This window comes from Sus scrofa, chromosome 14 (genome assembly GCF_000003025.6).
Source record: "Sus scrofa isolate TJ Tabasco breed Duroc chromosome 14, Sscrofa11.1, whole genome shotgun sequence".
Classification (NCBI taxonomy): domain Eukaryota; kingdom Metazoa; phylum Chordata; class Mammalia; order Artiodactyla; family Suidae; genus Sus; species Sus scrofa.
The window spans coordinates 97086489-97112144 of record NC_010456.5 but is presented as its reverse complement, the minus strand read 5'-3'; the positions used below and the strand labels follow the sequence as shown (position 1 = coordinate 97112144).

At 38.4% G+C, this 25656-nt stretch overlaps 1 protein-coding gene and 1 long non-coding RNA gene across 2 annotated transcripts; one reads left to right on the top strand and one right to left on the bottom strand.

Moving 5' to 3' along the window:
• MBL2 (mannose binding lectin 2) lies at positions 4510-8219 on the bottom strand. Its single transcript, NM_214125.1, is given in 5 exon segments — positions 4510-4883; positions 6183-6230; positions 7519-7531; positions 7533-7633; positions 8036-8219. Coding segments are annotated over 5 exon segments (720 nt in total).
• LOC106508097 lies at positions 6240-17064 on the top strand. The gene is made up of 3 exons (XR_001304656.2): positions 6240-7505; positions 8299-8426; positions 14051-17064. It is a non-coding gene; the product is annotated as an uncharacterized LOC106508097 (long non-coding RNA).

The window sequence follows — 25656 nt, the reverse complement described above, 5'->3', positions numbered from 1 at the left end:
TTTTTCTTTTCTTTTTTTTTTTTTTTTTTTTTGTCTTTTATCTTTTCGGGCTGCACCCATGGCACATGGAGGTTCCCAGGCCAGGGGTCTAATTGGAGCTGTAGCTGCTGGCCTACGCCAGAGCCACAGCAATGCCAGATCCAAGCTTCGACTGAGACCTACCCCACAGCTCATGGCAACACCAGATCCTCAACCCACTGAGCAAGGCCAGGGATTGAACCCGCAGCCTCATGGTTGCTAGTCGGATTTGTTTCTACTGTGCCATGACAGGAACTCCCTTCATATATTATTCTAACCCCTTAAAACATGGAATATTGGAGCAAGGTAGGAGGGTGGGGTCGGAGTGTCATGACTTCTGGCTTGCAGGGGCTAGAGGAGCCATGTGCACTTAAAGGTCAGCTGGTCTAGGCTGAGCTGTGGAAGAAGGATTCAGGCTCTAAAAGATGTGAGTGACACTCTTCTGGCTCAGCCTGAGCAGAATCAGAAAACGAAAAATGATTTCATTGGGAAGAATTATTTAAATATTTCAATCTTTGATTACTACAGGGGTGTAGGGACTTAATCTTTAGTTTGTCTCGTGAAATCACTTTACTGAAAAGTCTAAGAAAAGTTATTCATTTTAAATTTGTTTGGCTTTTTGTTGTTGTTGTGAAAATGGAAGTATGACTTTCAAAACATTTATATGTTGGAGCTAGAAATAGAAGTTTGCATGTATTATTTTTTATATTATCAAAATTCTATCTTTCCTGTTAATGTAATAAAAAAAAGAGGCATTGGGCAGAAAGAATATGGTTACTAGAGGTTGTCTCAGTTGTATTCTTTTTTTTTTTTCCTTTGGCCATGCCCACACCATGTAGAAGTTCCTAGGCTGGGAATTAAGCCCATGCCACAGCAGCAACCCAAGCCACTGCAGTGACAATGTTGGATCCTTAACCCACTGTGCCTCAAGAGAACTCCTTTCTCAGATATATTTTTAACAAAAATTTTTAAAGATTGAATTTGGGAATTAAGTGTATAATAAGGCTTCTACTTAGAGGTAGAGTAGTACAGGAAGACAATGCTCCCACTATAATAATTAGAAAAATCCATAAAGAATACTGAAAGTTATATTTTCACCTATTAGAGTACTATAAAGCACTGAAAATCAGGGAAACAATTCTAGATTATGAGTAGTACTTCCAAATGCAGCTGGTTATGGCTGGTTATTTGTTCCTTTGGTGCGTTGCCAATTCTGGTAGGGGCTACAGTTGGCCTCAGTGCAGCAGTGGGAACATAGTGGAGGGAAGAGAAAACAGCAAAATGTTTGCAGTCACTAGAGAAGGCATGGCAAAAACTTGAAAGGAAATTCTTTACACTGAAAGAAAATTTCCCTGAGTGGAAGAACTGAGCTGAAAAAAGGATAAAAACCTCTAGAAAGTGTATAGCTAAATTACTGTCTATACAGAAATGATGATAATAATTTATTGTGGAATTTATGCATATACAACAACATATAAAGCACTAGGAGAGCAGGTGGACTGAAACTCTAGTGAGATTTGTGCAATGCCTGGGAAATAATCGAATATTAATTTAAGATACACTATAATAGGACAATGACACGTATTGTAATCTACAGGAAAACACTAAAACAGTAAATTTCAAGTGTTTGACTAAATACTAAATAGAGGAGATAAAATGTAAATAAATATAAATAATCCAAAATAAGGCAGGGAAGAAGGAATAAGGAGACAAAGAACAGATGGAATTGATTTAAAAAATTTAAAATCTATATTTGAAATTAAATATATATGAACTAAACTCTTCAGCAGAAGTCTAGCTCAAGATCACATTTACCACTAAATCATAGAGCTGTAAATCCGGTTTAGATTGTCACATTGGCTATTCAGAAAGAGCCAGCCATATGTTAGTAAAGGAGACACATTCTGAATATAAGAACAGAAATGGGTGAATATAAAATTGACCCATGATGGAAAAGTATATAGCATGCAAGCACTAAATGAAGGAAAGCTAGTCAGGTGAATTACCATTAGGCAAGGAACACTTTAATGAAAGAAAATTACTAGAAATAAAGAAGGCTATTTCATTATAAAAAAGGATTAAAACAGAAAATTATGAGTCCTAAATTTGTAGGTGAATATTAATATGGCTTCAACATAGAGAGAAGAAAAATAGAATGTATATATATGTGTGACTGGGTCTCTTGGTGTACAGTAGAAAACTGACAGAACTCTGTAAGCCAGTTATAATGGAAAAAATAAAAATCATTTTAAAAATGATAGAAGTAAAATGAGAAACAAATACATGATCACAGTTGGATATTCTAATATGGGTTTTTTTAAATATGGGATTTTAAAAGGCAAAATATTAATATGCATATAGAAGTTATAAGTGGCCTAATATTATCAACTGAAGAAAACAAATTGTTTCACGTGCACATACTACATCTACCATTCTTAGCTCTAAGCCATAAAAGAAACTCTTAATGATTTTCAAAGGATTGAATTTATACAAAGTGTATTCCTGGCCACAGTAGAATAAAAATGTAAATCATTTACACAAAGATAACTTTTTAAAATTACCAAGTACTGGAGAATTAAACAACATACTTATAAATAAACCATGAGTTGAAGTCATTACAGTGAGTCAAAGAAGAAATTACAATGAAAATGATAAAGTACTTTGAATATGTTGCCAAAAGCTATATATCAAAACCCAAGAACTGTAGCCGAAGTAGTCCTTTGATGAAAATTTATAACTTTAAATGAACATATTAGAAAAGAGGAAACATGGAAAATAATTCTCTAATGCTAATTAAACAAATTCAGAAAAAGAAGAGTATATTTAATACAAAGAAGAGGGATCACAAATGAAATGGTAAGTTATGAACATATATTAATTAAATTGATTATAGAGGTTAATAGAGAAAAGAAATGCCAAAAAATGCAGCTTTTGGGAAAAAAATTAATAAAATTAACAGACCCCTAGAAAGACTTATCAAGAAAAAAAGAGAAAGTACCATGAAAGTTGCAATGGAGACATCACTGCAGATCCTATGTATATTAAAAGCAAATAGGAAGATGATGGGAACAACATTATGCCAATACAGTCAACAGTTCAAATGAAATGGACGAATTCATTGAAAAAGCACAACTTGCCAAAGCTGCAAAAAAAAGACATAGAAAACATAAATAGATCTAAATCTTAAGGAAATTAAATATGAAATTAAAAACCCAAAGGAATGGCCAAATTAAAAAAAAAACTGAAAATATCAACTCTTTTGCAAGGATGAAGAGCAACTAGAACTGACACACGTTGCTGGTGGAACTGTGAATTCATATGATCACTTTGGAAAACTGACAGGGATATACTCAAGCTAGAGACATGCTTACCCCATGATTCACCAATTCTACTCCTGGGTAGTTAGCCAAGAGACATCAGTGCATGTATATACCAGAAGATAAGTACAGAAAATTCAAGTTTTTTTTCCTTAATGGTCAAAATTAGAAGCCATATAAGTGTCTATTAACAATAGAATGAATACACCGAGATATATTCCTATAGTATAATTCTATATGACAATGAAAATGAAACATCCACTGTTACATGTTAACAACATGAATGAATCCCACAGACTTAAATTTGAGAAAAATAAGCAAGACCCAAAACTGTATGTATAGTATGATTGCATGTATATGAAGTTCATGAGCCCAAAATTGATGTATGGTAATAGACCTCAGAATGCCATTTACTTTTAGGAATATCAACTGGAAAGGGTTATGAAGGAGCTTTTAAGATACTAGAGATGTTCTGTATCTTGATCTGGCAGGTGGTTACATGGGTGTATATATATGAGAGTTCATTAATCCATTCACTTGATCTTTATATTCTTTACCTAGTATAGCAGTTAATTAAAAAGAATATAAAATACAGTTCAGAAAGAAAGCAACAAAATAGATCCTATTAATAACTGAGACTGGCAGAAGAGCTGTGGAATTAGGCTGGGAGTATGCCATTTAGGGGAGCCCTCACCCCAAAGAGAAAGAAAGGCACAAGGTGTTTAGAGAAAATGGAAAAATAAATTTATTTTTTTTGTACCTTAGATAACACTAATCAAACAAAAATAAACAGCCTAATTAACTTAGGTAATTAATGTACTACACATAATGTAGGGTCTGACTCACAGTAAACATTTAAAAGTGTATTATTAGTACCACTACTGCTGCTGCTGCTGCTACTGCTACTGTTATTATTATTGTGTTGTTATTTGTTGTTAGGGATTATTATTAGTGATTGGGTCTGAAGCAGAATCTCTTATACCACTATTAGTCTCTTCTCATTTCTTACTTCCACATCTCACCATTTAATCCATTCTTCTCATTTTCTCTGACTCCCCACAAAGGGGCACCTCAATATTGGATATGGGAAATTGATATAGATTCATTTTTCAAACCACACTGTTTGTCCACAAGGTGAGTAAGAAGGACAGGAGGGTCTGAGGGTCATGCTCCCTCAGGCAGGGAACTCACAGACAGCCAAAAGCTGGGAGGAACAGAAGATGTCATTCCACTTGCCATCCTTCAGGATTTCTACACAGTGTTCCGCAGAATCAGCATTGTTGGGCTCACCGTCATTCCAATTTTGGTACCTCACCCTTTTTCCTGTCAGATCCACAAACTGGCCTTCAGTGTACTCATCTGTGATGCCCAGGAAGGCCTCAGTTCCAGCTAACTCCTGGATGGCCTGGTTTTCTCTAGAATTCGTAGGCGTGGCCACAGAGGCCTGGAACTGGGCACACAGAGCCTTCACTCCATTAAAGGACATCTTTTTACCATTGGTCAAATAGAGCTTCTTCCCAACTTGTTTTCCCTGAGCGAAGATAAGCCCTAAAACAGGAAAATGTGAATGACAATGGCTCATCTTTAATCTCAGCCCCAAATGTTTTTCTGGATAAAGGCTTCTAGAGTAGAGCTGCCACATAAAATACAGTACGTCCAGTTACATTTAAATTTCAAATTTTATTTTTTTTTATTATCAGTACCTCACATGCAGGTTTTTTTTTTTTTTTTCTTTTTTAGGGCTGTACCCCTGGCATATGGAAGTTCCCAGGCTAGGGGTCAAATCAGAGCTACAGCTACCAGCCTATGCCATAGCCACAGCAACACCGGGATCCAAGTCACATCTGCAACCTACACCACAGTTTGAGGCAACCCACTGAGTAAGTCAGAAATGAAACCTGCATCTTCATGGATACTAGTCCAACCCTTAACACTGTGAGCCACAACAGGAACTCCTCACATGAAATTTTTAGGACCTACTTGTACTAAAAAAAAGTTACTTGTTTACTTGAAATTCAAATTTAACTGGATGTCCTATCTTTTTCTTTGTTAAATCTGGCAGCCAGGAGTTCCCATCATGGCTCAGTAGAAACAAATCCGACTAGGAACCATGAGGTTGCAGGTTCCATTCCTGGCCTTGCTCAGTGGGTTAAAGATCTGGTGTTGCCTTGAGCTGTGGTGTACGTCACAGTCGCGGCTTGGATCTGGTGTTGCTGTGGCTTTGGTGTAGACTGGCAGCAGTGGCTCCGATTAGACCCCCTAGCCTGGGAATCTCCATATGTCATGGTCAGCCCCTCAAAAAATTAAAAAAAAAAAAAAATCTGGCAGCCTTAATCTGAAAAGACAGATTGAAACAAAGGTCCTTGTCTTTTGGGACCAGAGTTCTGGAATACATACAGTTTAGAATTCTAAGTTTTATCCTGAGATTTACTTGAAAATAAATTTAGATGTCTGAGAATATTTGTCCTAGGCCAGGGGAAGAAATAGATTAAGTCCCATTATCAGTTCTCAGCACCAGCATAACAAAGGGAAAAAGGCATAGGTCACATTTTCAGTGATGTATATGTACACTTATTGTAAAGAAATAGGATAAGGGTCTCTGGTGTCAGACTGACTTTGATTTATAAACTACCTCTGCCACTTACTAGCTCGGTGCACTTGAGCAAATTGTGTAATTTCCCGTGGCCTTGTTTTCTACCAAAATGTTGTTGTGAGGATTTCATGAAATCGGAATATGAGAATCACCCATCCAGGTGCTAGAAAATTGTATGTATTTAATACATATTTGTTGCTTTCCACTTTACCAAACCTCAAACTGCCTGAAAAGTAAGAAAAAAAAAGGCTTACACTTTTTGATATTGTCCAATTCTGATCTCAGATTTGCCAGGCTATTACCTAGAAAATTAAAACAAAGTGAAAGAACATTGTTGTGAAGGCATCTCAGAAGTACAAGAGGGTAGGGTATCTTTTCAAACTAAGAGGAACTAATTCTTTTAAAATATTTGCTCTTTGAAGGAAAACAAAAAGTATCAACAAGCAAAAAAGAAGGAACAGTCTTTCGACTCAGCCCAAAATATCACTCTTCATCTGTTGACTGTGTCTAAAGGTACTTTATACATACATACACTTCCTGATGACCTAGTATGATAGCACTCCATAGACCAAGCTTTTCACTCTTTTTTTCCCCCAAATAGCTCTATTGTGGATAAAACTATGGAATAAAATAATTGAGGAATTCTTATGAGCTGGCGAATATTGACTAAAAAGATTTCAAGGTTTTGTCTTTGAGGAAGTTTTGTTTTCCATTTTTGTTTTTTTTTTCCCTAAATTTATTCTGTTCATCAGTAAACCAAGATTGTTATGCACTGTCCATTATCCAAGGGGGGAGGGTATGAGGAAAGCCATCTGTAGTAGTGGCAAAAATGACCTCAATATGGTACAGCTTCTCTCATCAAGAAGTGGAGTCTCTTTCTAAACTCCTTGAATCTGAGCTGGCCTTGTGACATATTCTGAGCACAAGCAATAATGTACATGTTCTAAGCTTTTAAGAGGTCTTAAACCTTCCTCTCTTTCCTCTCTTGGGAATCTTATAAGCACCTCTGCGTGAATAAGGACAGGTGAGTCTGTTGGAAGAACCCATGGCTCAACTACCCTCTCACTTCAGCTGATAGACAAATAACTGTCAGACACGTTAGTGAGACCACTGGTCATCAGGTAACCATAGACACCTGAGTGAATTCAGCTAAGCCCAGCAGAGGAATCACTTGGCTGATCTACAGAATTGTGATTTAAATAAATGACTGTTTTGTTTGTGTCTCATAGGTGAAAAATAGCTGACATACCATGGATGTGAAAACAGGTGTAATAAGCCCAACACATAGGTAGTCTCCTTTCCCTCTTTGAACTGGAACCTCACATTGAATTGTCTCCGCTAAAGAGCCAGGGCTCAGCACCTCTCAGAAGCACCTGAAGGGTTTGTGAGTCTGTACTCAGGTATTGATAGGAATCCCCTGAGGCTCTATGTAACCTAGAAATTTAGCAGAGACTGAGGATACTAGATTAAGAAGCAGAGTGGGGGATCTTCTCAAGAAGCAGCAGGAGAAGGGGCATTTCCCACATTGTACCCAGAGTGCCTGGACCCTGGGGGCCTTCAGCCTAGACCGTGCCAAGGTAAACTCCTTACCCGGATCAATTCCAGTCTCCTTTTTGGCCCTTTAGTCCTGGCAACCCAGGAATTCCTGGGCTCCCTTGAGGCCCCACCATTCCAGGGAGGCCCTGCAAACCTATGAGTCCTTGTCCTGTTGGAGGGCAAAGGAAATATGATTCAATATTTGTGTTACAGCTCTATTTCTCCAAATGCTTGATACCCAATCCCTTCCCAGGCGAAAGGAAAGAGGACATTGATCCAGTGCTAATTTTTCTAAGCACTGCTTACAATGACTGTAAAAAAGCCTCCTGTGCTGTATGGGGTTGTCTACCTTGAGGGTCAACTCCCTGAACCAGTGGGACAACCAAGTGTCCCCGATTCCTGTGTGGGTGTCTGGAATGCCAGAGAGTCAGAGCTGTGTCTCTGTTTTGAATTATAGAATGTAGTTAAGAGATATACAAGCTACATGACTATGGCATCACTCTTCTCATATCTCTAGGCAGTTTCCTAGGAAAGATAAAGTGTCACGGAGACGGAACAGCCCAAACTGTACCTGGTTCTCCCTTTTCTCCCTTGGCACCGTCATGCCCATCTTTGCCTGGGAGGCCATTGATTCCTGGAGAGTTGCAGGAAATCACAAGGCAGGTATTTTGTATATCCTCACAGTTTTCTGTTTCTGTGTGAGATGCAGTCATCACAATCAAGAGAAGGAGATGGAGAGATGGAAACAGGGACATGGTCCTCACCTTGGTGTAGAAAAAGTCAAGCAACATGATCTCATCTTATTCAATTAATCAACATGTATTTACCAAACAGGCCTTCTTTCCTATAACCTATATGAAGCACGGGTGATACAGAGATGGATGACCTATTCCTGGCCACAAGACTCGGGATTTGGAAAAGTAAATCCTCCTGTGATGGTGTGTGATTAATATTCAACAAAGGTAGGCACAACAATTTGCATTGTTGTGGGGAAGGAGATCACCAGTGCCTGGGCCTCTAGTTTAATAGATTAAATGCAAATGGATCTTTCTCATACACTTTTCCCCTTTGGGTCCAGCTGCATCCCATCCTCATACCTGGATGATTGCCCTCAGAGCCAATTAACCAGCATATACTCAGTGGCAGGCATTAAGCTGCAGACTAATGATCCAGGGGGGAGGAATCACTACTAGTTACTAACCAGCCAGAATTAACTTAAATTTGCTTCCTTTGATGTTTTATTTCCCACTGCAAGAGAGACTTGTCGGGAGAAGAAGTTTCTCTTGGCCCTGGAAGGGTGCCTGATACCTCTCTACTTCCTAGCAGGTATTCTATATGTTCTATGAGTTAAAGCCACTGGCAATTATACCACTTTCCCTGAATACCCTTCTCATTTTTCAATCTTAATATTTCATCTGTCCTTCAAAGTTCTCGTCCATCTACCCCTTCCCAGGAAACCTCAGCAGCCCAGCTTTGAGGATCTAATCCTTCTTGGCTCTCTTTGAAAACAGAGGCACAGTCTCATTTGAAAAGGGTCAGGTGAATCCAGGAAAGTTATGGTTGCCCCAGAAAAAGCAGAGAAAGAGACACTGCAACACGGCTTAGGCTTTCCAGCTTCCCACACCCTCCCCGACAAACTCTCCTCTAGGCCTGCAAGATCAGGACCAAGACTATTTGATCAGGACCCCGGATCCATTTACCAGAAAGGACTTACTGGGGCTTCTGCAGAGCAGGAATGCAGTGACAAGAAAACGGGCCTTCCAGTGGAGTGCTCTGGCAGATATTTCAGGGTGAGGAAGGAGGCTAGACTTAGTAATGCAAGGCCCAATCAGCCTTATGCACAGGGACACACAGACCTGGCCTTCAACCTCAGATTAATAAACAACTCTTAATAGGACTGCACTAAACTCTTTTTAGGAGCATTTCCCAGGGTCTTCTGATGCAATGCTGGTGGCTGTTTTCTTTAACGCTGCACAATTTCTTCTTCAGATTGCCATCCATTTTGGCAGTTTCTCATGGCCTAACCAACATGACTAGGCTCACATGGTTAGTCACCCCAAGATCCTTGCTTGCAACAGAGAAACATAAAGATGACCTACATGACTGTGCATACTAACCATACACACAGGCATGCAGATGTGCACACACCCATCCATGAAGGCACAGCAGACTCCCAGTCACCTTTGGCACATCAAGACCATGCCCTACCTCATACTGTACATTCCATGATTTCCTAGCCTGCAGGTGCCCTCCATCATGACACTGGCTGGCTCTTTCTCTTCTATTGAAACATTCCTGTCTCAGAGAAGCCTGTGCTGAACACTTTGTATAAGTGGTCCCACTCTCTTTCCTCTTAGCTTGCTTTATTTTTTTTTCATATTACTTACACTTTCTTATTATGTATCACTGATGTTGTATTATACCCATTTACTTTACTCTTCTACTTTTTATTGTAAAATATGAATAACTTAAAATTTACCATTTTGAGCGTTATTATGTATACAATTTGGCAGCATTAAGTACATTCACATTGTTGTATAACCATCACCTCTATTCATCTCCAGAACTTTTTCATCATCCTTCACTGAAACTCTGTACCCATTAAACAATAACTCCCTATTTCCACACCCCCACCCCTTTCCAGCCCCTGGTAACTACTGTTCTAATTTTTGTCTCTATAAATTTTACTACTCTAGATATCTTATATAAGTGAAGTAATATAGTATTTGTCTTTTTGTGACTGGCTTATTTCACTTAGCATGATGTCTTCAAGGTTCATACATGCTGCAGGATGTATCAGAATTTCCTTTCTTTTTAAGCTTGAATCATATTTTATGAAAATACCACAATTTCGAACCTTCATTTTTAATAACAAAAAAACCAGGAAATACCAGTTGTCCTTCAGCAAGTGAATGGATAAATAAACTGGAAAAATCACAGAATAAAAGGAACATACTATTAATTAATACAATGTCTTGGAGGAATGTCAAAGACATTATGTTAAGTAAAATAAGTGTAATCTCAAAAGTTTACAAACTGTATGATTCTTTTGATATAATATTCTTAAAATGACAAAATTAAATGATAGAGGGCATATCAGGAGTTGGCAGGGAATAGGGCTGCAGGAAGGGTATAACCATAAAGGTGAAGCCCATGAAATTTCATTGTGGATGATGGAATTATTCTCTATCTTAATTGTGTTGGTTGCACAAATTTATGATTGTGATAACATTTCATAGAACTATACACCAAGAAAAAAAATAATCCAGGTAAGTAATGGTTAAATTCAAATAAAATCCATATTTTGTTGTTGTAGTGCTCCAAGGTCAGTTTCCTAGTTTTGATACTTGTACACCACTATGTCAGATCCTACCATTGAGAACAATGATGGCCAGAATTACAGTAGAGGCAGCTGAATCAAGAAGCCAGACACACTTGAGAAACATTCACAAGATACAATTGATGGAGCATGGGAGTTGGTTGGATGTGAAAGGGTGAAAAGGAAAAAGGAATTTATTTGGGCACATAAGATTCTGACTTAAATACCTGGGTACTGTTCAACTAATTGCAGGAGATGTAATGGGTCTCTTGGGTAAATGGCTTTAATCCTCTGCCATTGGCCAATAACTTTGTGAAGCAAAATTTATTCGGTTCTGGAAAACATTTCTCAAAGAGCTGTCATAAAACATCCTGTTCCCTTAGGATGGTAAGGAAACCTATCATGGGTGCTTCAAACAGAGGTTGCAGAGGCATGTGTAAGGGTGTGGTAGAGGTCTCCAAACACCAAAAGGAATGTGGATGGGATTCCCACCCAGGTCCTTTCTAACTAGACTGTCCTTAACTTGAGGAAGGTCTGGTTTCCTTACTTCCTGCTGCTGACCCACCCCCTGTGCCTGAAAAATGTCTAGGCTGGTATAGAGCCACATGCCTGAAGCAAATGACAAAGATTAGGAGATCCAGGGCCTAAAAAAAGCACCTGGCATCTTGTTCATCTCTTTCCTCTACTCTTCAGTATCCAGACTATCCTCTTGCTCCTACTCCAGAGTGGCAGAAGGTAAAAGGAGTTAGCTGACTCCAGGTCACATTGGAAGTGCTGGCTTTCATCACTGTGCTTGTTTGTATTGGACACTTAGTCCAGAGATCAGGAAACTTCCTGGAACTTAGCTGGGAAGGGATGGACATCTGGGTGTGGAGTTGATCTAAAAGCTGAGCCACTGTTCTGGAAGCAGAAATGAGTCCCTTCCTGCTCTCCACAATCTCCAGCAGGCCTTTCCTATCGTAAGTTACCCCTCTTCACATGCATCAGCCCCTGATTCCCCGGTCTCTACTCTGCCTCACAGATGAGGACACTGTGCACATTTGTTCTGGGCCTTAGGCCCTTTCTAGCACTGCCTCCACTCTGACGTCTCCACCAGACAATGATGCTACCTCTCTGACCTGTAGGAGGACTGCCTGCTACCCCACACCCTTTTCCTCTGTTGTGATGGAATCCCAGCTCTGCCACTTCCTGGTTGTGTGATCTTGGTCAAGTTTCGTCTCATTTAGATCCTGTTTCTTCATCTGTGAACAAGGACGAAACTGCCTTGGCTACACCGTGGTACGCCCACATCTGGCCCACCACTAGGCCTTCATTGCCTCCAGGATGATGTCACAACTGTCTTACTGTGGGAAACAGTGTTCTAGGGCGCCCCCATCTGGGAAGCATTGTTTGAGATTTGGAACAAGAAGGCTCAGGAGTTTACATAGACTGCATATTCTGGGGTTTAGATATACCAAATATTCTGACTGAGCCTTGATTTTTGGCCTCAAGTTTTGGCAGGGGGAGTGGGGTGTAGATGCAGCAGGCCTGAATTGTGCCAGTTGTGGACCAAGAGCCTCTTCAGGAGGACTTTAGGAGACATACCTTGGGGGAGGGAATGAGCAGGGTAAATCAGGGCAGATGTGCAGGCAAAAAAGCCTGAGGCCCAGGCTTCTCTGTTAAGAGGGCTTCAGGAAGGTTGTGGTCATGCCAGGCATATGCTCACTGACTCAGGGAGGGACAGTATGTTGTAGCCTGAGCAGGGGCAGAAATTGCAGGATATTCTTAAGCCCACAAGGCCCACCCATCAGTCTGCATCTGGAAGCAAAGGGTCCCTTTGTTGGCATGAGTAGCATCAGAGATTACTCCAGCCAAGCCTCCTGGGAGAGCCTGAGAGCCAAGGAGGTCAGAGGGGTGGGCCTGGCTGGTCCTGGGCTCTGAGGCTGCCTTTCTCTGTGCGCTTACACAGAAAAGCCCATGTGAAGACACAGGGAGGTGCAGCAGAGAGCAGGCCATCTTCAGCCTTGTGGAGAGGTCTCACCAGAAACCATCTCTCCTGACAACTTTATCTTGGACTTCTAGCATACAGAACCCTAAGAAAATGAATGTCTACTGTTTAAACCATCCTTTTAGTGATATCTTGTTATGGCACCTCAAGTTGATTAATAGCCCTCTTAGGTCAGGCCCAACAAATACCCATGATTACTTCTCTGGAATGGAAAGTTGGGGATACTGGTGAGACTGTCCTGGATAAGAAAGCCCAGGAGGAGGAGAGTGGCTGGGCAGCAGAATGGGAAGGAGAGGGGATAAGGAAGATGTTCTCTGCCAGAAGGTGCAAGAAGAGGCTAGTTCTAGCTACCCCTCCTCCACATTCCCTCAGGTGCCCAGCTGCTAGCTCCCCAAGGCAGAAGGGAGGGCAAGGAAGGGGACACACACCATCTGATTCTACTCCATTCTGACTTGAGCATTGCAACTTAGGCAAATGTTCTCACTTTGTAAGTCTCAGTCCTCAAGCTGTTAAATGGGCATAAGAAAAGTAGTTAAAAACCAGAAATATGTTGGAGGGGTGACTAGTGTTGTATGCATATGAGACCCCTATCCCTTAAGAAAATAACTCCCCTGGCAGAGAAACAGCACCAAGAGTGAGATTTTGCTGCCACAGGTAGGGGAACAGTTGACTGATGGGAAACCCATAGTAATAAGGTTAACTACCCAGGAATATCCAGCCCCTCAGTTGGTTCCCCTATTCAAAGAGAGATGGGATGGTGGGGAGAGGGATTCTGTCCTTCTAGGCTGCTTTGTGTGGCTTTCAAGGAGCCACCATGTGGGATAGTTTTCCTTAGGATCATCTGCTTCTAAGGTCTCAATGAGAAATTACAGGTCAGCCCTGCCATCTAGTGACCACACTCAGACTTGCAGTGGGCCAAGGTCTAAACTAAGATATCACACACCCTGTACACTTCCTATACATCCTGGAAGCTACTAAGTGTCAGACTCTGGGATATAATATTATATTCAGAGACAAACAGGAATATAATTGCCCTTTTGAGCTCAGAGACCAGTGGTTAAAGTGAACACGTATTTACATTAAGACAATTTCTGTTGTGAAGAAAAACAAGGGGCTGCAAGAGCTGATAATGGAAGGAACATCTAGAGATTATGCAGTCAGAGAAGGCCTCCTGTCAGAGGAGAAAGAGTCCTTAAGAATGGGAGTATAAGGCAGCACATTCCAAACCAAAGGAAAAGCATTGCAAATCTCAGATGTGGCAATGATCTTGGGTTTTGTAGGTCAGAGTTTGCTCCCTCCTGAGATGGATGATCCTCAGAAGTAACCTGAGCCTCAGTTTCTTCTATAACCTGAGAACGTGAATGAGACCTCCATCGAAGGAATTCCTGTCCTTTTGGGATACCATGAATTGTTCACCATTTGTAACACTGTCTTACAGGATATATCAGGAAATTGGGATCTTCTTTGTATTGGTGTTTTTGCATAGCACTGCTTCAGTAATAAATATGTGACGGCCTAAAAAAAAAAAAAAAGAAAAGAAAAGAAAAGAAAGAAAGAAAGAAAGAAAGAAAACCTTTCTGAGAGATCACTCTAGCCTGGCTACCTTCCATGCACAGCCTCTAGGCCTGACGTATTTCATCCATTTGTTTCCTTAATAACAGTGTATAATAGGAAAGGTAAGAATCATTGCTTTGTAGCAGTGGTCCCAGTCTGAGCCTAACCTGTTTGTCCTAAAATTTGAGTATATCTGAATAAGCCTAGTAAACAAGTGTGGGAAGCCTGCTAGGAGTCTAAATATATGAAGGACCCAAAGATAAAAAATACTGTGGAAGAAACAGTTCATACATTTGGCTCAGAACAAATGGCTGAAATTGGAGTGTGGTATTTATGAGTGTAGCATGACATTTATCTCACAGTTTCCCTTTAATCCAGGAAATATGGAAATGTGCCCAAGTTTTGGGTTGAGAGAATTTCATTACAAGGGCCATTTTATGAAAAACTTTCAGACACTGAAAACATAAGCTATCAGGAGCATTGGCTAAGAGGGTGCCAGCCCCAGCACAGTGCATATCCACAATTATAACCTCACTCCCGAGCAGGCTGGTGTCAGGAACTAATCTTGCTTACAGTAGATTGTGCCCTGCTGGGCATTCTTTCCGTTTAGACAGTGAACTCATCGCTAGAGAGGTTTTTGTGTTTGTTTCTGGATACCATGTAATTTTTTAAAGTGGAGGGCTTAGTTGTTATACACCTCCTTTCGAGAGCCAAATGCCTCATCTCTTGTCTGCCCCTCATGCCTTTTATTACACGTGTCTTGTCAGTTACCAGTATCCATAAATAACTCTCAGTATCATCTCATCTCCAGAGCTTAATTTCAGAGCCCACTTTATTTGAAGTACCTATATTTGCCTTTATTTTACCCAAATGCAGCTTTTGAAATTATATTTTGCTTTGTTTTAGTTACATACACCACAGCATCATTTAGTATTTCAGGGAGAGGCTTTCTAGTTAGCTTGGGTCTACCACTTGGTGAAAACTGTATCTCCTTTTATCAATTCTATCAATCTTCTATTCTCCTCCATTCTTTCCACTGCAACTGATGTGGTAGATTCACATTTATTGATGAGTACTGCATTAGTTTTGCATGGGTTGCCTAAGAGAATACCACAGACAGTCTGAATCCATGTGAATTTGCCACTTATTACTAAGCAGAAACCCTAGTCTCAGGCAAAACATGTGTTGGAAGATGATTCTGTAAACAGAGAAGAGCTGGTAGGCATCTGTGAGAGTATCTTCCTAAGCTCTGAATATTGAGTTTGTTAAGACCATCCATCACTATGTTTTACAGAAGAGAGTACTGATAACTCAGGCAGTCAGTCAAGCAGAAGTTATTTTTAAAAGCTTTTACATCTGAATTCGATTTAATTTTTTGAGACATGACCAAGACAATATATATAGAAAGCTGGAAATTGCACTGTGCTTATATCACAAAATCTGAGGAACAATTAGAATGATCTGTGGGATCTTGAGATCTTTCTGCATCTTAATCATGCTTGAAAATTATACAGTATTTTCAGTTTTCCAATCCATTTTACATACATAATTTCTTACAAATCCCTGCCTTTGATAGGGAATGTAACGTGGTTATAAAGCATATGGTGAATTTGCATCATTTTTTATTTCCTTCTGTTTGTACCACCTTGACCAATTTTTTATAATCCTTGATTTCCTCATCAAAATAACTATAATAGATATACCCTCTGTATACAGTTTAAGTTTAAATGAAGCTGAATTTATATAGTTAGCACATTTTAAGTACTCAACAATATAGGTTCTTATGATTATTTTAGAGAAGCAAATGAAGTGGAAAATGTACATGTGAAAATATCTGAAAAGCTAAAATAAAATGAACGTAACAAGCATAAATTAATACATAATATTATGAGAAACAAATTGAGACACAGTATTTAAAGGGCTTCTAAATTAGTATTCCTTATTATCAAAAAGCTACAACTTTCTAAATTTTAGGTTCATCACAGTTCACTTGGTAATTATTTATTATATATAAGAATGCTAAATTAAGGATTTATTTGCCTCTTTAGATTCTCAGGGTGTTATAGCTAGTTAAGCAAATTTTCTGATAAAAAGGTGATGTGTGTTTCAGTGTGCTACACATAAATCTTACATGGTTCATCACACTCTACTGCAAATGAATCTTGCAAATAAATCTTGAATATGTCTGTGCTTTCAACTTTCCAACTCTAATTGATTTTATTTCGGAGACTGACATGGGAAATTACAGAAGATTAATCTTGATGAAATTCTCTGACAAATAATCCTTAAGAACAGTGGGGTGGAATGGGGGAAGAATCCTATGTTCTTGGTAAAAAAAATGTCGTGGTGGCTAACAACATATTATACTGCTTCCTGGAAAATATAAATATTTTTCACAGAATATTATCAATAATTGGAGGCAACCAGTGCCTGTAGTCAAACAAGATATAAATGAGACCACTATGTAATCATATCTAAACATCAAGAAAAGGACACTGTATGGCCACAAAAAGAGTCAAACATCCTCAGCCTCTGGCTTATCTGATTGGCTACAGCTTCTTCATTGATGACAGCACTGGTTTCTTCCTAGTTGTATGGACTTAAATTTATTTTTCATTTCTCTTCAGACATTTGAGATTTGAGTCTTGTTGAAAAATAGTTTTCTTATTGGTGTTCTAACAGAAAGCTGTATCCCATTGGATTAAAAAAAATATGATATGCTTTTCCTAAGGAACACATATAAAATAATTTTACCCACCTAATAGCTATTCAGAGATATACTTGTTTACTTACCTAAAGAATTCAGATTAGGTTGATTACAATCAAAAGATTTTGCTGTTAAGAGTAGACTTTAAAAAACTCAAGATACCTGTGTAGTTGCTTTTATATTTAAATGAATGAATTACTGCAGTGTCCTCTTGATATTAACATATATGTGTACTTGTATATAATTCCACTTGATAATTTTAAAAAATAAGAAAAATGCAGATTAATATCAACAACAAAATTTTTCTGACACAGGCTGGGCAAATTCAAGCATTCCATCTACTTTCATGAACAGAGCCACTGTAATGAGATACAGGACTAGGAATTTCACTGGAAGCATGGAAAGAGAATTTTACTTTCAAGTTGAGCTGCTAAACTGTAAGAATGTGAGTCAGTTCCTGCTGTTAGTCGTCTTGGCAATAAAAAAGGAAAGAGTCTAAAAATTAAATCAATGTACACAATGCAAAATTAGAACAGAGCCTTTGACAGGAAAAACAGATTATCTATTACTTTCTTGAGTCTTTGGACCTAGCCGTGCCCAAATCTACATGGTCCTGGACTTTGTTTACTGGAATCACTAAGCCTCATTCTCCACTGTTTATGTGTGTTTGTTCTACCAAGTTGGTTTAATCATTTACAATAGAAAGATTCCTGAAAGATAGGCATTTATGAAAAATATCAAATTATATAAATCTGAAAACAACCCCATGATTTCAATAAGAAAATGTTCATATCTTATTCAGTTTTTCCTTCTTATAATGTTTAGCACAATCTCTTGAAGAATGAAGGTGTTTTGGAGAAAACTAATGTCTACTAAATTAAATTGAAGTAGAATAAAGGAAGTGACTGGTTACATTAAAAATTTATTAATTGGAGTTCCCATTGTGGTACAGTAGAAATGAATCTGACCAGGAACCATGAGATTGCGGGTTCAATCCCTGGCCTCGCTGAGTTGGTTAAACATTGAGTGTTGCCGTGAGCTGTGGTGTAGGTTGCAGACGCAGCTCAGATCTGGCATTGCTGTGGCTGTGGCATAGGCCAGCAGCTACAGCTCTTATTTGACCCCTAGCGTGAAAACCTCCATATGCCGAGGGTGTGGCCCTAAAAAGATAAAAGGCAAAAAAAATTATTAATTTATTCAAGTGGAACTTGAATAAATTTATTTATTAATTTATTCAAATTGACATCTCATCTCCTTTCAAGCATTCCTATAAACTCTGCCTTGCTCAGTTCACTCTGAGGATGCTTCTTAAGAAATTGCTGTCACAGACTGAAGCTATGTTTTTGCTGTTATGGTTGTGGTCACTAATTTATACTCAGTCACGATGAGTGGTGATCATATGAAGGATGAATTCGCTTATGTAAATAGCCAAAATTAATGGAACTAAGTTTGTTGACAAAGGAAAATTTCTGCTAGGTTGAATTGGGAGAAAAGTAGACAGAGTACTTCTTAAAGTGTTACATCCTCTGATTTACATTATGCATACACAGCTGCTAATATTTTTTGAGTAACTGCTTTTGCCTAGACTTATTATAAATGCTTTTCTTACAGTTATTTATTAGTTTTCACATGAATCTCTTAGGTAGGCATTAGTATCATCAGTATCCACATCCTTTGGGAGTTCCTGTAATGTCTCGGCAGTAACAAACCTGACTAGTACACATGAAGACACAGGTTCGATCCCTGGCTTTGCTCAGAGGGTCAAGGATCTGGCGTTGCCATGAGCTGTGGTATAGGTCGCAGATGTGGCTTGGATCCAGTATTGCTGTGGCGTAGGCTGGCAGTTACAGCTCTGATTCGAACCCTAGCCTGGGAACCTCCATGTGCTGTGGGTTCAGCCCTAAAGAGACCAAAAAAAAAAAATTACCTCCTAAATTATATGTATTTCCTGCGTTCGTTCACACAATCATTGTATGCCAGAGTCACTAACCAAATTCAAGACTGACCATGACTCTGAACCCTGAGGTTTATGTTTTCATCATTCTACCTCTCTGCAATTAATTTTAGTTTTGTGTAAAGCCAGAGTATAACCATAGAATAAGAAGACTTACATTCTCCTAGGTAATGTCTGGTTTATTGAAGAAGCAAAAAATTATCAGAATGCATGTGGTTCCCTAGGTTCTTATCATCACAGAAAAGTGTGCTTGGATGTAACTGGATGCCCCTTGGGAAGTGCTCCAGGAGAGGGGCCGCCTCTCTCACCATACAACTTTTCATGTTGATTCAAGGGAGCATAAATACCATGGTTGACCATGTGACAACAGGAGATTTCTGGTTATGAAAAAATATTTGAAAAACCCAGTGACTAGAGCTCCTATGTCATTTACTTAGAACATTTGCAAATCAGCACCAGTGCCAGCAAGTTAACTTGCTGCCCTTCAGTTGAGCCACCTCCATCCTGCCCAACTATCTGAGATAATGGAAAGAGTGTTGGAACACAAGCCATCTGTCCCTCCTCAATATACGTGGAGCTTTCTGAGGTAACTACACAGTTCACCTGTGTGTTAGCTTATTGTCCTTTTATTTCACCATCTTATCTCCTATTTTATACTCCATTTCTGAAAGCATATTTCTCATTTGTTGGTCTAGGGCTCTGACAGCTTTGGGCTCCATCCAGCTTGCTCAAGGAGATACAAGGATCAATATTTCAGAAACCAATATGCCTCAGCCCACAGGTTGGGAAGCTCTGATTTGGGTGTGGCAGGACTGGCAGGGCTCCTGTGGGCACATATCTTTCTAGCCTGGGGCCCACTTTGAAGCAGGGTTCGGGTTTTTTTTGTGAATTCAATGAATTTTATTATATTTATAGTTGTACAATCATCATCACAACCTAATTTCAGAACATTTCCTTCCCAAACCCCCAGCCAATTCCGCCCCCTCCCCCTCCCCGCCCACAACCTGTCTCCTTCAGTAATGGTAAGTTTTTCAAAGTCTGTTAGTCTGTTTCTGTTCTGCAATTAAGTTCATCATATCCCTTTTTTAGATTCCACATACAAGTGATAGCATATGATGTTTGTGTCTCACTGTTTACCTTCACTTAGCATTCTAGGTCCATCCATGTTGCTGCAAATGCCATTATTTCTTTCCTTTTAATGGCTGAGTAATATTTCATTGTGTGTATATACCACATTTTCTTTATTCAGTCCTCTGTTAATGGACATTTAGGTTGCTTCCATGTCTTGGCTATTGTATATAGTGCTGCAATGAACATTGGCATACAACTATCTTTTCAAGTCATGGTTTTCTCTGGATAGATGCCCAGGAGTGGGATTGCTGTATCAAATGGTAATTCTATTTTTAGTCTTTTGCGGCATCTCTATACTCTTTGCTGTAGTGTTTGAACCAATTTACATTCCCACCAACAACAGTGTAAGAGAGTTCACTTTTCTCCACACCCTCTCTGGCGTATTGTTTGTAGACTTTTTGATGATGGCCATTCTGGCTAGTGTAAGGTGGTACCTCATACTAGTTTTGATTTGCATTTCTGTAATAATTAGTGATATTAAACATCTTTTCATGTGTGTTTTGGCCATCTGTATGTCTTCTTTGGTGAATTGTCTGTTTAGATCTTCTGCACATTTTTTGATGGGGTTGTTTGCTTTTTTGCTTTTATTTTATTTTTTTGATATTGAGCTACAGCAGGTGTTTATATAGTTTGGAGACTAATTGCTTGTCAGTTGCTTCGTTTGCAGATATTTTCTCATTCTGTGGGTTGTCTTTTCATTTTGTTTAGGGTTTCCTTTGCTGTGCAGGAACTTTTAAGTTTAATTAGGCCTCATTTGTTTATTTTTGTTTTTATTGTCATTACTCTAGGAAGTGGATCTGAGAAGATATTGCTGATGTTTATGTCAGAGAGTGTTCAGCCTAGAGTTTTCCTCTAAGAGCTTAAATAGTCTTATTTTTAGGTCCTTAATCCATTTTGAGTTTATTTTTGTGTATGGTGTTAGAGAGTGTTCTTATTTCATTCCTTTAGATGTGGCTGTCCAGTTTTCCCAGCACCGATTATTTTCTCCATTGCATATTCTTGCCTCCTTTGTCATAGATTATTTGACTATAGGTGTGTGAGTTTAATTCTGGGCTATCATTTTTTGCTGATCTATATTTCTGTTTTTGTGCCAGTACCATACTGTTTTGATGACTGTAGCTTTGTAGTAAAGTGTGATGGCAGGGAGCCTGATTCCTCCAGCTCCATTTCTCAAGATTGCTTTGGCTATTCAGGGTCTTTTGTGTTTCCATACAATTCAAAAAATCTTTTATTCTAGTTCTGTGAAAAATGTCCTTGGTAGTTTGATAGAGATTGCATTGAATCTGTAGATTGCCTTGGGTAGTATAGTCATTTTGACCGTATGGATTCTTCCAATCCAAGATGGTATATCTTTCCATCTGTTTGTATCATCTTTGATTTCTTTCATCAGTGTCTGATAGTTTTCAGGGGATAGGTCTTTTGTCTCTTTAGGTAGTTTATTCCTAGGTTAAGTTTTTGGTTTTGGGTTTTTTTTTTGTTGTTGTTGTTGTTGGTAAATGACATTTTTCCCCTAGATTCTCTTTCTGATCTTTTATTATTAGTATATAGAAATATAATTCATATCTGTGTATTAATCTTGTATCCCAGAATGTGACCAGATTTATTGATGAGCTCCAACAGTGTTCTGGTTGCAAACATTTTTAGGATTTTCTAGGTGCAGTATCATGTCATTTGTGAACATTTTTAGTTTTACATCTTCCTTTCCAATTTGGATTCCTTTTATTTCTTTTTCTTCTCTGATTGCCGTGGCTACAGCTTCCAAAACTATGTTGAATAGAAGTGGCAGGAGCAGACATCCTTGTCTTGTTCTTGGTCTTTATAGGAATTAAGAATGTTAGCTGTGCATTTGTTATATATGACCTTTATTATGTTGAGGTAGGTTCCCTCTATGCCCACTTTCTTGAGAGTCTTTATCAGAAATGGGTGTTGTGTTTTGTCAAAAATATTTTCTGAATCTATTGAGAGGATCATATGGTTTTTATTCTTCAGTTTCTTAATGTAGTATATCACACTGTTTGAATTGCAGTTATAGAAAAATCCTTGCATCCCTGGGATGAATACCCCTTGATCATGGTGTACAGTCCTTTCAATGTATTGGTACATTACCTAGATTTGGTATGCTGGTATTTTATTGAGGATTTTTTTCATCAATGTTCATCAGTGATATTGGCCAGTCATTTTCTTTGTGTGTATGTGTTTGTGGTATCTTTGTCTGGTTTTGGTGTCAAGGTATGGTGGCCTCATAGAATGAGTTTGGGAGTGTTCTTTCCTCTGAAATTTTTTCAAATAGTTTCAGAAAGATAGGTGTTAATTCTTCATTAAATTTTTGATAGAATTAGCCTATGAAGCTATCTGGTCCTGGACTTTTTGTTTGTTGGAAGTTTTTAATCACAGTTTCAATTTCAGTTCTTGTGATTCATCTGTTCATCTTTTCTATTTTTTCTTGATTTAGTCTTGGAATGTTGTACTTTTCAGAGAATTTGTCCATTTCTTCTAAGTTGTCCATTTTATTGGCATATAGTTGCTTGTAGTTGTCTCTTATGATCCTTTGTGTTTCTGTGATGTCCATTGCAACTTCTCCTTTTTCATTTCTAATTTTATTGACTTTGGTCCTCTGTCTTTTTTTCTTGGTGAGTCTGGCTAAGGGTTTATCAATTTTGTTGATCTTTTCAAAGAACCAGCTTTTCATTTCATTGAAACTTTCTATGGTTTTCTCCATTTCTTTTCTTTTTTTTTTTTTTTTGGCTTTTTGGCTTTTTGGCTTTTTGGCTTTTTGCCATTTCTTGGGCCACTCCCGTGACATATGGAGGTTCCCACGCTAGGGGTTGAATTGGAACTGTAGCCACCAGCCTACGCCAGAGCCACAGCAATGTGAGATTTAAGCTGCGTCTGCAACCTACACCACAGCTCACGGCAACGCCAGATCTTTAACCCACTGAGCAAGGCCAGGGATCAAAACCGCAACCTCATGGTTCCTAGTCGGATTCGTTAACCACTGAGCCACGACGGGAACTCTGGTTTTCTTCATTTCTATTTCGTTGATTTCTGCTCTGAGCTTTATGATTTCTTTCCTTCCGCTAAATTTGGGTTTCATCTGTTTTTCTTTCTCTAGTTGCTTTAGGTATAAAATTAGGTTGTTTATTTGAGGTTTTTCTTGTTTCCTGAGGTAGGCTTATATTGCTGTAAATGTCTTAGAACTCCTTTTGTTCCATCCCATATGTTTTGGATTGTTGTATCTTTGTTGTCTTTGCTTCTAGGTATTTTTTAATTTCCTCTTTGATTTCTTCAGTGATACATTGGTTGTTCAGTAACATGTTGTTTAGTCTCCATGTGTTTGTGTTTTTTGTAGTTTTTTTCTGGTTGGTAATTTCTAGTCTTCTAGCATTGTGATTAGAAAAGATGCCTGACATGATTTCAATTTTCTTAAATCTACCAAGGCTTGATTTGTGGCCCAGAATTTGATCTGTCCTAGAGAATGTTCCATGCACACTTGAGAAGAATGTGTATTCTGCTGCTTTTGGATGGAATATTCTATAAATAACTATTAAGTCCATCTGATCTCATTTAAGACCTCTATTTCCTTGTTGATTTTCTGTCTGGATGATCTGTCCTTTGCTGTAAGTGGGGTGTTAAAGTCCCCCACTATTATTGTATCATTGTAAATTTCTCCTTTTAAGGCTGTTAGCAGTTACCTTATATATTGAGGTGATCCTGTGTTGAGTGCCTATATATTTACAATTGTTACATCTCCTTCTTGGATTGATCCTTTGATCATCATGTAATCTCCTTCTTTGTCTCTTATGACATTCTTTAATTTCTATTTTGGCTGATAGGATTATTGCTACTCCAGCTTACTTTTGATTTGCATTTGCATGGAATATTTTCTTCCAACCTCTCATTTTCAGTTTATATGTGTCCCTAGAACTGAAGTTAGGCTCCTGAAGATAGCATATATATGGGACATGTTGTTTTTTATCCACTCAACCAGTCTTTTGGTTGGAGCATTTAGTCCATTTATATTTAAAGTAATTATTGACATGTTTTCTCTTATTGCCATTTTGTTAATTGTTTTGGACTTGTTTTTTGGTCTTTTTTCCTTCCCTTTTTTCTATTATCTTTTCTAGTGGTTTGATGATTATTTTTAGTGTTGTGTTTTGATTGCTTTTTCTTAATTGGGTGTGTATCTATTGTAGACTTTTGTTTCACTGTTACCATAAAGTTTTGATATAGGAATTTATATATACACACAATCATTTTAAGATGCTTGTCTCTTAATTGCAAATGCATCTCTAGTATCCTGCATGTGTACTCTCCTCTTCTCACAGTTGCTGGTTTTGGTAGCATACTTGTGGGTGGATGATTTCCTACCTTTGCTATATGTATGACTTTACCAGTGAGCCTTGTCATTGGTAATGTTTTTGTTTCTAGTTGTGACCTTTTCTTTTGCACCTAGAGAAGTTCCTTTAGTATTTGTTGTAAAGCTAGTTTAGTGGTGCTGAATTCTCTTAGCTATTGCTTATATGTAAAGGTTCTGATTTCTCCTTCAAATCTGAATGAGAGCCTTTCTGGGTAGAGTAATCTTAATTAGAGGTTTTTTTCTTTTCATCACTTTAAGTATATCATGCCACTCCCTTCTGGCCTGCAGAGTTTTGGCTGAAAAATCAGCTAATAACCTTATTACGGTTCACTGTATGTTATTTGTCTCATTTCCCTAGCTCTTTTTAATATTTTCTCTTTTTCTTCAATTTTGGTCACTTTGATTAATATATGTCTTGGGGTGTTGCTCCTTGGGCTTATATTATACAGGACTTGTTGTGTTTCCTGGATTTGAGTGATTGATTCCTTTCCCATGTTAGGGATATTTTTGGCTATTATCTCTTCAAATATTTTTTCTGGCCCTTTCTCTCTCTCCTCTCCTTGTAACCCTGTAACATGGATGCTGGTGCAATTAAAGTTGCCCCAGAGTTCTCTTAGACTGCCTTCATTTATTTTTCTGTTCTGTGTCAGTGATTTCCACCAGTGTCTCTTCCACCTCATTTATTTGTTCTTCTGATTCCTGTATTCTACTGTTGGTTCCTTCTAGTGAATTTTCTATTTTAGTTATTGTATATTATATATCTGCTTGCTTAATCTTTAAATCTTTGATTTCTTTGTTCATTGTTTCTTGTAATTTATCAATCTTTGCTTCCAGTTTATTTCCAAAGTCTTTAATCATCTTTACTATCGTTAATCTAAAGTGTTTTTCATGGAGGTTGCTAATCTCATGATTACTTAGCTGTTTTTTTGTTTGTTTTTTTTTTTTTTATTTGTTTGTTTTTTTGTTCCTTTATCTGGGTCATAATTCTCTGCCTTTTCATTTTGTATAGATCTTTTTGTGTGGTGGTCTCCTTTTTGCAGACAATAGGGTTGTAGCCTCACATGCTTCTGATGTCTGCCCTCTCATGGCTAATGTAGGTACAGGGGCTTGCTGCAGATTTCATGATGGGAGGAACTGGTGCCTTTCCACTGGTAGGTGGAGCTGATTCTTATCACTTTGGTGG